Source organism: Limulus polyphemus, unplaced genomic scaffold (genome assembly GCF_000517525.1).
Source record: "Limulus polyphemus unplaced genomic scaffold, Limulus_polyphemus-2.1.2 Scaffold1369, whole genome shotgun sequence".
Classification (NCBI taxonomy): Eukaryota; Metazoa; Arthropoda; class Merostomata; order Xiphosura; family Limulidae; genus Limulus; species Limulus polyphemus.
The window spans coordinates 18,598-32,186 of NW_013666979.1; the positions used below are offsets into that span (position 1 = coordinate 18,598).

At 34.8% G+C, this 13,589-nt stretch overlaps 1 protein-coding gene across 3 annotated transcripts in view; it reads right to left on the bottom strand.

Moving 5' to 3' along the window:
* Nucleotides 1–13,589, bottom strand: part of LOC106463286 (oxidative stress-induced growth inhibitor 2-like) — a 25,391-nt gene that overhangs the window by 10,379 nt on the left and 1,423 nt on the right. The window contains exons 1-3 of one of the 3 annotated variants that reach the window (XM_022390729.1): nt 8,833–9,363; nt 6,687–6,763; nt 3,958–4,091 (exon numbers count right to left, since the gene is read on the bottom strand). In XM_022390729.1, coding sequence (XP_022246437.1) covers nt 3,958–4,091; nt 6,687–6,717 — 165 coding nt within the window. In that variant the 5' untranslated portion in view covers nt 6,718–6,763; nt 8,833–9,363. Of the gene's footprint in view, nt 1–3,957; nt 4,092–6,686; nt 6,764–8,743; nt 9,364–13,589 lie in introns of those variants that run through there. The other 2 variants (XM_013923299.2, XM_022390728.1) reach the window with 2 other exon arrangements.

Genomic DNA, 13,589 nt, shown 5'->3' on the forward strand with positions numbered 1-13,589 from the left:
AAAACAAGTGGACTGTGTTCTGTTTGTTTATTGTTGAAATTTATTGCCAACAAGTCACAAACACCTACTGTAAAGAATTCAACCCATACATAAAATCTGACAGTGGCAAACCAGCCAGGATATACAGGGGTAAACAGCAGTAGAAATAGACATAAACTCCTGGCAAATAGCCCTACAAATGCACAGCTGCAGTTGTAGTAAAAAATATTGTAGAAGTCACAACCACACAATATTACCATTGATAAGTGGATAGAAAGGGGCAAGCGACTTGGGCTCAAAGATGGTGGTCTCTGAGAACAGCAAGATCTAGGGAGAAAAGAGAAGAAGAAAGAAGGGCCAGCCAACCCAAGCTGCCTATGTTTGATGAACAGAAAGATGACATGGTGCTATCCTGGAGAGGTAAGAAAGATTTGCCCAAAGTCAGAACTAGGACAAAGGTGACTAGGCAGTATGTCTCAGCCCCCTACTCATGGGAAAAGGCCTACAAGTGTATGTGGACATGATGCCAGAAGATTCTGTGGACTATGAAAAATAAAGGGTGCCTTGCTGAAACAGTATGAATTTACCAAAGAAGGTTTTTGACAGAGATTCAGTGAAGTCAAACCTGACACTGGAGAAACTATATTTCAGTTTGTGGCACATCTACAGTGATACTTCATAAGGTGGACTGACATGGCCAAGTGTGAAGATAGTACCAAGAACTCAAAGGACAAAAGTTATAAAATGGGACACATTGTGAATGAACACAAGTCTTTCACCAACAAGCAACAGCAGAAATTTCAACATAAAGCAGCTCGAGCTACCTACAAAGATGGTGCTTGTAAGAAACAAGAAAAAAGTGACTATCACCATGGTTGCTGCTGCCAGAAGAAACAAAATTGCGACAAACCATCAGATTCACCACAAGAAGGAAGTGCTATTTCCAGGATTAAACAGTGCACAGCTGACAGTCAGCTGACGTTAACAAATGGACCAACAGTGCAAATAGTGATTGGAGCACATGACAAACATCAGGAGATGCCAATAAACCACAACATGCCAGTAGGTGAAAGCTATGTTGGGGACAAGAAAATGAAAGTCCTACAAGATACCAGGTGCAGCAGTGAGAACCAGTCTATCATCTGATGACCAGATGACGGGCAAAGTACATGTGTGTGCGTGTGTGTGCTGATTTATTGGACAGTGAGAAAGTTTCTCATTGTAAGAATAAAGGTGGACACTCCATAGTATGTGGGAGACATTGAGACCAAGTGTATGAAGGCACTCAATTATGACTTGGTGATTGGAAATATACCAGGCTAAAGAAGTTTGGAGGAACCAGGCAGAAAGGAGACTGATGAATCATCTTCAGTCAACCCAGAGCTCAAGAAAAGAAAAGCAAGCAAGACATCCAGCCCCTGCAAGTCTTGAAAAGTAGCATCCCAAATGCAAGTCTGTGGGAACCAAAGGAAGAACAGAACAAAGACCCTTCACTGCAGAAACTTTGGGACAGTGCCCAGGAGAAATTCGAGCACAAAGACATAGAGCAAAGGGACTTCAAAAATAGATGACTGGAAAGGAGTGCTGAACTGGATCTGTCAAGGCAGTTCTAGGCAGACTGTCAAGGCAGACTCAAGTGATGAAGTTGCCTCATGAATTGATTGTGGGAGGACACCTAGGAGCAAATAAAATGACAAAGAGAATCACCAGCAACTTCCACTGGTCAGGGGTCATTGGAGACTGTGACCAGATTCTGCCAAAGTACAGTAACTAGAAGGAAGATAGCCAAGTACCACTGGGTGAGATGCCTCTCACAGAAGAGCCATTCAGCAGAGTAGCTGTGGACTTAATCAGATTACTAGCACCTGTATCTAACAAGGGCAACTGGTATGTGCTGACAGTAGTCGACTATGCAACACATTGCCCAGAAGCCATAACATTGCCAAAGATAGAGATGAAGAGACTAGTAGAAGCCCTTCTGGAAGTGTTTTGCAGAGTAGGCTTTTCAAAAGAACTCTTGAGTGACAGAGGGACCCAGATTACCTCAGAAGTGATGCAAGAGGTATGCAGACTCATCAGCACTAGGTAGCTCTTTTCCACCTCATACAACCCCAGAAGTCATGGACGTCGTGAAAGAGTCAACAGTCTTTAAGAGAATGCTGAAGATATGCCAAGGGAGACCACGTGACTGGGACAGATATCTGCAGGCAATATTATTTGCTTACTAAGAAGTCCCACAAGCAAGTACAGGATTTTCACCCTTCGAGTTACTGTATGGAAGAACAGTACGAGGTTTGATGCAGATATTGAAAGAACTGTGGCCAGGGATCCAGTCAAGGTGAAGCCCTACCAAATGCCCTATGCTATGAGAGACCTGATCAAGCAAGAGGTCAAAATAATATTAAAAGCTGGAATAGTTGAGCCTTCTAATTCAACCTACTGTTCACCAGTGGTGATCGTGAAGAAGAGAAATGGCTCAAACCACTTCTGCATAGAGTTCTGGAAGCTGAACCTTGTGACGAAGTTTGACTCTGAACCTATGGCCAACCCAGAGACTATCATGGTGAAACTAGACAGGGCCAAGTTCTTTACCAAGATCTAACTCTGTAAAGGCAATTGGCAGATCCCAATGGAGATGGAATCTAAAGAGAAGACAGCCTTTGTGACACCAGATGGATACTACTGGTTCAAGAGGATGCCATTTGGGTTAGTCAATTCAGCAGCAACATTCAACCACATGATGAGGAAGATGTTGCACAAAACCACAACATCAAGCATTATGTGGACAATATCCTGGCCCACACAGCTAGATGGGAAGACCACCTCAATAAGCTCAGAGAGCTGTTTGGACAATTGAGGGCAACAGTTCTCACAATATGATCCCAATATGTTCAACGTTTCGACAAGGTTTTGTCATCATCAGGTACAAAACCTTGTCGAAACATTGTACATTTGCTGTTATATTAAAGTTTTTCTTAATTACCAATTCAAGCCATCTCCAACCATTATAATTCATCTTTGTTTTTGTGTACAACAGATTTGAACACTTTACTAAAAACTTGCTACATTTCATGAAGGTACACATAGTAAATTCGTAATTATGGTCAATATTCCTTCTTCAATATGGGGTCAGTCCAATGGACCAAGCGTATACATATTTGGTTTTAAAAACATGATGTGACAAAATAAGATTATTCTTTTCTTCAACTGACTTCCTGATGTAGGCTACAACAACAAAATATATACAAAGTTGAAACGAGCAGTGAATGCCTAGTTTAGAGTAATGCTTGAGATGAAAGTCTTAAGAGAACTATTCTACAAAAGTAGCTCACAAAAGGATGTCCTTTCCACCTAATCTACTTTTATAGACTAGTCCTCTAAGACTTCCTCCTTAAGTATCACTCTGAACTAGACATTTGTTGCTCATTTCAACTTTGTTTGTTCTTCATGAAGACTCTACCTAAATCATATTTAAAAGTGTCAGTTTTAACTAGGCAACTGCTATCCATTTCAAATGTGTTTGTTTCTGATGAAGACTCTGCCTAATCATATATATATCAAAAAATACAATTCATAAGGAGTTTGGAAAACCCAGAATATTGACTTTGAATAACCTTTGTTAAAGAGCAAGTTTTCTGCTGCCAAGATTATGTTTAATGGTAATTTTAATAAAAGCTCCAGAACAGTAAGCTTTTACTCTTAAATAAAGCATATTTAAAGTTATGGGCATTGGTTTTTCTAAAATAATTAAAATGTACCACAACTTGACAAAAAACAAAAAATGCAGTGATGTTAGCTTATTTAATGTTAGAATCATCAGCTTTTTTCAGTTCTATACTTAAAGTGAAAATACATTATTAAAATCCACACCAATTTGCGTGTGTGGAGGGAGGTGGGGGGTGACAAAAAATGAGGAAACTTTATCATAAAAAATCAAAATTCTCTTGTAATAACTGCATATATTTTAAAATTATGTACCAGATCTACAATGGGAACTTTCTGTAAACCTTCCAAACGATAATGTAAGAAGTCAACAGGATGACCTGATGCTGAGTAGTAAGGCATGTTTCCAGCCAAAAGATATGATAAACTGATAGCTGATGGTCCATTGCCTGAAATAAAAAAAGACAATAATGATAATAATTTTGAAAAAGAAGTATCATCTATAAAAATATATTGTCTTCATCCTTCATGTCTATAAAGGCACAGAAAAAGAACTTTTCTTGTAAATAATCTAACATGAAGAAAGAAGAAATTTCTAGTGTCAAACATTAGACAAGTAATGTAAAGCTATTGAAACAGTTAGGGTTACACACAGTCTTGAGAAGTTAAGAATTATTATGCCATATAACAAGTTATGACAGCAAAGTGTAAACTGTTGATTAATAGTTTGCATCACAATAAACTGATATAATTTTTAACATACCTTTCTTTTCTGGTTCTATACCATACATCTTATGTGCCACATTGCCATTCACTAGATACCCATAGTTGGGTATGCAACACATAAAACCTTTGTTGAAATGCTATTTATGTCAGTCATTTACAATATATCAATTATTGTGGTGTTTAACACATTATTCTGGTGAAGACTGATTGGTTGTTTTCGTTCATTACCTCAGCTCGTCAATCGAAACACAATGTATCAATCTTATTGTAATGTAATGTCATAAACAACCTGATGATCAAGATACGAAATGGTGATAAAAATATGTGAAATTAAGCCAGTATCCACTCATTCTCATCTCCTCACAAAAAATACTTTGCCTTCAGAGAAATTTTCATGTCATGTGCAAGCTAACTAAAAATATGTACTAAAAGACTTATATAACCCCTGTCTTCAAACTTGTTTAGACATGCTCAATGAAGAACTTTACCACAAATGCAATATTCATAACTTGTCTAGACTTGTGCCTACATTTGCAATATGCATATGATTAACTAAGAGTTTGAAAAAATTCTACAGAAATTTGTCATCATATATATTCAAGGCCAGGTCCTACATAAGGCAACCTAGACAAGTTTTACATACTAGATATGTAGCAAAGGTTTACACAGGTTCAGTCTAACCTACAATATTTGGGGCACTTCAGTTGTCTAAGTCAGGCATTCTCAACTTTTTTGATTCAAGCTTCACTTTATCAAAAATATGCAATTTATAGGATGTCTATTTTCACATGCCACAAGTCTGTCCATTTTGCATTTTGTATACCTGTGCAATACAACAAGAACAGCACATTGCTGAAACCTGGCTAAATTAAAATCTGCTCTGATTAGTTCTTTGCTTTATAAATGCAACTTTCCAGTTTTGATTAAGAAACATTATAAAAATATGCTTAAAAACATAAATATGAACTATTTATTTCCCAGCTTGTAAAACTTACATTTACATATCCAATAATCATCTCTTACATTTCTGTATAAATTGAATGCTGCCCCCCCCCCTACATCTAATAAAGTTTGACATTCCACACTAGGTGAAAAACTCTGGTCTAGATCATGGCTCAGCATTTAAAAGGACATGTTTAAAGATGTTAAAAAAGAAAAGAATACTGATAATGTACTTTTTGGGGGGGGGTTATGTTGGTTGCTGATGCTAAATGTATTTATTTTGAATTTTACTAGTAAGAACCTGGAGCCATGTATCATACCACAAATTTTTGTTGTTTTTCCCTCATTATCACCAGCATGCATACTGCCCTACTTTAAACACTGTAAATGGGTAGGCTTAAGAAAACTGTAAAAAAAAAAGGAATAAACCAAACTCAATTTTCGGATCATGCTACTTTCATGAAAAGTTTGCATTTATGACTAGACCTATTAGATCAAATGGTATACCAAAGAAATTGTATTACAATTCAAAAATTTGGAAATATAATGAAACATAAAATATTGGTCAACCAAATTTATGATTTTACAACTTGAAAGTGTACACAAGCTACAATTAAACAGATTAAAACAACAAATGCTTGATGTAGAAACATTTGTTTCATGATAAGGGAGCTCTGTCTCCCAAGATATGGTAAGCAGGTGTATAAGAAAAGTTTGGGTACAGTGGGTATCTTAGGTGGTTTTACAAACAAATTAGTTATGAATGAGGAAGTTATTTTCTCCAAGAAATGCATGGGGTAGCCATTTTAAAAAAGAATGTTTTGTATGGAAGTAATTTCTTTGTGAAGGGCTAAATAGGATAACCAAACTTCCCTTATACATCTAGAAACATTTGTGTTATCAGTTAAAATGTGAGGTTTCAAAATGCAGTAGTTCCAACTATAAAAGAAGACTAACTGTACAAATAATGGAAAAGATTTAACACAGCAAAAAATAATTATTACGAATAACTAACTCTGTAAATAATAGCTAAAAATTAACTTGTAAAGTAATAAAGCTACTTTTATACAACAAAGTAAAACTGAATAGAAGTACTTACTATCATGAATCAATAGATGAGAAACTAAAATATAATAATTATTACTATAACTCATTGATCAACCATTGAATATCCTTACTATTTTTATCTCTATTTCTATAGTGTCTCATGAGATTCAGTCAGCTTCAATTTTTTGGTTTGTTCTAAATCCATACACATAGTGAAAAATGCAAAATAATCTTAACATAATAATTAATAATATTATTAAGAATTAAAACGATAATATTAATGCAACTAAAAATAATAGAACCATGTCATTACAATGAGATTCACCTACCAATTATAACAACATCTTTATAAGTAGCCATTTTCTCTCTCTCTCTCTCCGATTCTGAATACAGTTACTGGATAAATCTGTAATAAAAAACATGGCTCTTTAGTACCATACAACTGGAGGAACCATGTAAATCTCTAATGCATTATGAATTCTAAAAATAAGCATGTTTCATCAAAATTAAATGACATTGATTCAGAGATATGTCCATAAAGAATAAACTGCATTACAATTTATTATTAATATCTGCTAAGTGAAGTATTCAACATTTGCTTGCTTCTTTACGCTCACCAATATATTTTGCATACCACCAAACAAATGTAACTCCTTAATTTGCTCATTTTTTCACAATGCAGTCAACGTATATATACTCATACTGTTTCCTGCTGTTCAGATTATTACAGTGATCAGTGATTTAAAAAGACAGCCAGTTCTTTTCTATTTTGTCATGCGTACAACAGTGACTATAGTTGCTCTTCCCAGTATTTACATATAAACTAATGTTCACTGTGTTTCTGTTATTTTCTGCAAACAAGAATGTTTTCTATAAACAGTGACTATGTTAAGCAGCTACTGTCTTAAGCTTTTAACAATTTCAAATCTGGTCCTATTGTTGTCTTCTTCAGAAGCAGCTACTGTTTGTAAAGTAACTGTTTCAGATTTTTAACAATTACAAACCTGATCTTACTGTTGTCTTCTTCAGGAGTAGCTAATGTCTGTAGAGCAACTGTTTCAGACTTCAAGCAATGTCAAATCTTATCCTACTGTTGTTGTTTTTTAGAAGCAGCCAGTATCCATACATCAGCAGTTTCAGATTTTCTATAACAGATTCTGCTGTTGCAGAAGTAGTTACTGCACAGGTGGTCAATGTATTAAACATTCAAGAGCACTAAGTGTGTTCCATCTGTTTCTATTCTGGAGCAGCCCCTACCCACTTCACAGCTGTTCAAACGGAAAAAGTCAGTTATGAGTTCAAATTCGATGAAGAGGAACCCACCTGATGATGACAAAACCTTGTCGAAACGTTGTACATTTTCTGTTATGTTAAACTTATATTAAAGTTTTTCTTCATTACCCATTCAAGCCGTCTCCAACCACTATCAGTTATGAGTGTATTCTTTTTTCTTTCTTTTTTGTCACCAAAATAAGCACTGACCACTTAACAGTTGTTTATGGAAGCATACAACAGTGTCTTGGACTTTGCTCCTTTGTTCTTCAGAAATGTCATTGTTATACAGCAGTGTTTACAAACGTTAGCATTTTTTCATGTCGGTTTGAGGAATCCGGGAAAATAAAGCATCTACCAACGGTAATAATATTTTGACATGTTTAAAGAATATTACTGAATGTTATATTTTGTGCACAACAAACAAAAAACTGTCCCAACTAAACAAACTTTTGTGTCATACTGTTGTGTAAATAATATATATATATATAATGTAAATATTGTATATTTCTGTATAATTGATATTATTGTTTTAAATAGATGGCGCGGTAGATCTAACCCTTTACTCTATTTATAGAGAAGTTAACGATTGTTCGAGAACAACGGGAAAATCCAAGAATGTACATAAATATACGTACTTATAGTCATACATAAAGAAGGAGATTCTGATATAGGTAAATAGAATTATTTTAGTAAAGACCTGATTTGTGAAATTCAGTGTTATATTCAGTATAGGCCTAAAACTGTCATGCAAATAAGGGAAAGTAAACATGTGTTTATTATAATTCACAATGTGATACATTCTGTCAAGATTGATACCGACAGCCGGTAATAACTCAGTCACAGACGAAATTAAAATTAACTCAGAAGAATAGCCAAGACTAACATTTCTGTGCAATAATATTACTTTATTAGTCAAAAGTAAGAAAAAGAGTATGATAACATTGCTGCTTGGATAGAGTATAGTTAAATTTGTTAGGAAATTCAACATTACTATTTTAATTTTTATGGCATAAACACGTTACAATCTATTTGTAACAATAAGTAAAAATTAATTTTTACAAATTGCTAAGAGTTATTTCAACCTGCGTGTTAAATTATACAATTTTCCCACCTGATATAAAGCAGTAAGTTAAAACTTTCCAGCACCTATTGCAACTCTATCGAAGTAAAGGTGTACAAGTTAGCACTCCATCCACTTACCCTCACCAAGGCTGAAATACTAGATTATCATCAAGACGCGGATACCACTAATGGACTCGGAAAGCTACGTCATTCTAGCGTAATCGTTATTTATTTCACGTGTTTGAATTAGAAGTTTGCTCCGCCCATTGAAAATACAATCCAATATAACTACAGATTAATATTTAAAACTTGCCATACTTGATCAAAGTTTTTTTCCAGAATATTTGGAATAGCAGATAATTAAACAGCACATCTCGCAGTTATTGAAACGTTTGAGTGAATTTTGCCGTCTGGTTATAAGTCTAGTACGATTTGTCATTTATCAATAATTAAAAAAACGCAATTTGTGACGTATATGTAAATAAAGAAAGACAAATATAAGAAAAAGTATCGTCAAAGCTTTTATAGACTTTACAAAAACTACATCACTCTTATTTATCTTATCAACAATAATCAATTTCCAACCATGACTCAGCATTTAACATTAGAAATAGCATACATTAACGTTTGCTAAAATAAATTAATGACATTTTTTGTGAGCCCCATTTCCATGGGTAACTAAAAAGTATTCTGATCTTTTCACACCTATTCTTTTTTCTTCGCTCTTTTATATTTAGGTATTTATTTTTTATATTAAAGACTACATTAATTAGAGTAACATGGATCGCTTTGTATTTAAGCACAAAGCTACACAATGGGCTATCTGTACTGTGCCCCCATCGGGTATCGAAACTTGATTTTCAGCGTTATAAGCCCGCAGACATTTCGCTGTACCACTAAGGGGCTACATAGAAGGTACCAGTTATTGTTGTTTTTCCTATAAAGCACTACATTAATTAGGCTACTAAGGAGTGTGTTAGTTTATATTATTATTATTAATTATTTCCTACAGAAACTAACGATGGAATTTATCCACGGCTTTAGCGACTACCAGGGTATTTTCTTAAATATACTGTGTTTACGAGGTGATGACCTTGAACTTGAAAACTGTTATATTTTTGGATGGTGCTAAATGCAATTAACGTATCAAGCTTGGTGATTCATTTCCTTTCTCGGGTTATGTGTTCACTGCAATAGACAGAAAAAACTTTATTCATGCAATTCGATATGGATAACAAATACCGCATTTTTCGGTGTATAAGACGCACTTTTTTACCCCAAAATCTGATGTCAAAATCTGCTTGCGTCCTATACACCGAAGGTATGGATAATATATATGTATATATACAGGGTGGGCCAAAAGTAGGGTTACAGTTACTCCATTATTTGTTTCTCCTTCACAATCGCGTTCACCTGACCTGACACCCCCAAAAAAAGAAATCCATTCGTGTAGTCAAGAACAAGGTTTATGAGAGAAATCCCACACAGTGAATGAACTGAAAGATTACATTTCTGATGCATTCTCTGAAATTGATAGAGATCGGAATTTGTGTCGTACTGTGTGTCAGAGTGTTCTGGACAGAGTTGAAGATTGTTGCAAGGTTGAAGGTGGACACTTTGAGCATTTGAGAGATTAAATGTTTAATGTAAAATGTCTAATATGTAAATATAATGTATGTAAATAAATGTCTAAATTTCTAATAAAGGAAAAATGTTTAAGTGTTAACTGTAACCCTACTTTTGGCCCACCCTGTATATGTATTATCCTATCCTCATCTCTACCATTAGTTAGGCTTACGAGGTTTGGCATAAATAACAATACTTCTACAAGTTTTAAAATAAAATAGAAAAGTTACAAATTCATATGTTCTTTGTCGTAACTGCTTCGTTTATTATAGAGTTTGATGTTTCGTAATTAACCTTTTCATTACGATAATTTGAACACATTCCTAATGAAAAATTACACATTAAATGCTGCTACTGTAGTATGGTGACATCATTACTGTCATTTGAGTAATAAATGTTCTGTCTGTTATTTCGATGAAAGATTATTTAAATATCAGATGATTTTTAATTCATGTTTCGGACAGTGTTTAATGTTAATAAGAAACAACTGCTTATTGTGAAGTAGCTCAGTATTTATATATATTTCAAATAAAATAGTAAGCAACGATGTTGTTAGGACTTGCCTGATTTTTCGTCTTCCTTTAAAACTTATAAGAATTAAAGGGGTCAGACCGATATTCCGAAAATTTTCTGCCAATTTGGAATTTGACTTATCATTATTCAACTATTTCATTCTGTCTCTACAATAATAATAATGGTGATATTATAATTATAATTATTAAGAGAAGTTTGACATATTTTTTCAGAAGATTAGAAAGCTTTAATTGCGGATAACAATACTATAGTTCTCTAGAATGACTACAAACGTATAACAAAATGTTACCGGCTTATTTCCCTGATATATACACACATACTACTATTTATGTAATATAACAGCCTGAATCAACATTAGGCCTACATGCGTAATTGCTTTTATGTTCAATTTTCAGAATATCGGGCTGTAACCGAATAAAAATCCACCAGGGTGATGTGTTTATAACTTATAAGATTTTTTTCCCGCTGATATGTACACATAGGTCATCAAACCATGAAAGGTCAAGTGTTCTGTTTGATTGTTTTCAATCACAAAACTGTGCCCACAGCAGGGCTTAAACCTCGAATTTAAGGGTCATAAGACCTACATCTTACCGCTGAGTCGTGTAGATGGGCATAAAAGAAGGAAAGTGTGACCAACTGTCTTCTGGAAAGTATAACCAAAACAGCAAACAAATATTTGGGGAAAAGAACAGAGCAAAAACTGATAATCTTCCAGATGTAAAATATATATTCAAAGTTTAACGTTTTATGAATCTCTGTAATAACTGAGCACTTCGCTAAGGATAGACAGATAGATATTCCGTATGTTATTAAATTGTTTCTGTAGCAGGTCTTTGCAACATGGCTGAATGAACGACAAACATTGTCACGTGATCTTATCTTTGTACCGCAGCTGGCACCGAACCATGTGTGTGTGTCCCGTGTTCGTGTAGGCTCGTTCTGGCTTACGAACTGTGGTTATCAAAGCTTGACGATAACAGCAGAGCTTCACATTCACAGGATGTGAATATCAACGCGGTGCAACCTATCGCTGATTGGTGCCCAATTGTGACAGAAAAACGTTCATTGGTCAACCGTGACCAACTTAGCAAAAATGACTGACAGTTCGAGAGCTGAGTCATGCCGCTGAACGATAAGAGACTAAGTACTTTGTAGGAAATTGATTTTGGTTATATGTAGTCCGTTTTACAGAGAACAATTAAATACACTTTTCATATTGTAAACAATCCAGGTTTTTGTCTTTTTTTTTTTTACGTTAGTCAAATCAACCGACAACATTAGTCTGCTTGTTTTATCCCGTTCCTCTACGCTTGCTTTTCAAGTAATTTTATACATCAAACGAAATGTGTTTTTTTTATGAAAACATTTTTGGCAATACAGTTCTAAGAAAGTAGAGTACAAGTATGAAATCAAATATTATTTTATTTATTCGAATTGCTTATGTTATAATTATGATTATTGTTTTATATATAAGCAATTGAATGAATTTGTAGATTTGAAGACAAGGTCTCAGTATAGAAGCCGAAACGTCGTCTCCTTTTCATTCAACAGTCAGTGTAGTCCATTAAACTTCTGAAACCTAATATGTTTGCCTGAAGTTCCACTTAAACAACTGAATTTTTTTCTACAATAAAAAACATCGGCTTTATCGAAGTATGAATAAAAATTCAGATTGTAGAAATAACCATGTTCGGAGGCAACGATCACTGAAAACAAGCATAAAGCTTGGGCGTGTTCTATTGGTAGCATGCCGGCACGTGAATTTGAAAGTATAAGGTTGTGCCTTGAACTTCTGTCGTATCTCAGTTGGCCAAATGATCCCTGGTATTGGGCCAAAGGCTTAGTTGACACTGGATATAGCAGACAGTGCTGTAATGTAGTTATAAGGGTGATAGTTAATTTCGTTATTCGTTTCAAAGCAGGGTCTAAGATCCGACATAACTTTAAGGTTTTATAGGTAGAAATCTTCAGTGAACTCAGAATGGAGACTAGGTAATACTCGCATTAAAAACCGAGCCAAGTGGTTTACCAATAAAGATCAAATTTAGTTTTCGTAATGATGAACATTTGTATCAAATGTGTCGTTAAAATATCTAAATGTTCCAGGTTTTTTTTAGATCGTAACGCGTTATCTCAATGATGACGCTTTTCTTGCGACTTTCTGGTAGTTTCTTTGAAAGCAAGTATATTCCCATATAATTGTTAAAAATATTAGCTAAAGTTCATCTATCATAATGTTTTTTAATTAAATTTAGGACTCATCTTTAAATGGATGTTGGATGTTGTTCAGGTTTTCAACATCCGTTTAAAGATGAGTCCTGGTACAACCAACCATTCTGGGATAATGTACAGGTTTACAGAATGGTTGGTTGTACCAGGACTCATCTTTAAACGGATGTTGGATATTGTTCAGGTTTCCAGAATGGTTGGTTGTACCAGGACTCATCTTTAAATGGATGTTGGATATTGTACAGGTTTCCAGAATGGTTAGTTGTACCAGGACTCATCTTTAAATGAATGTTGGATATTGAACAGGTTTCCAGAATGGTTGGTTGTACCAGGACTCATCTTTAAACGGATGTTGGATATTGTACAGGTTTCCAGAATGGTTGGTTGTACCAGGACTCATCTTTAAAGGGATGTTGGATATTGTACAGGTTTTCAGAATGGTTGGTTGTACCAGGACTCATCTTTAAATGGATGTTGGATAATGTACAGGTTTTCAGAATGGT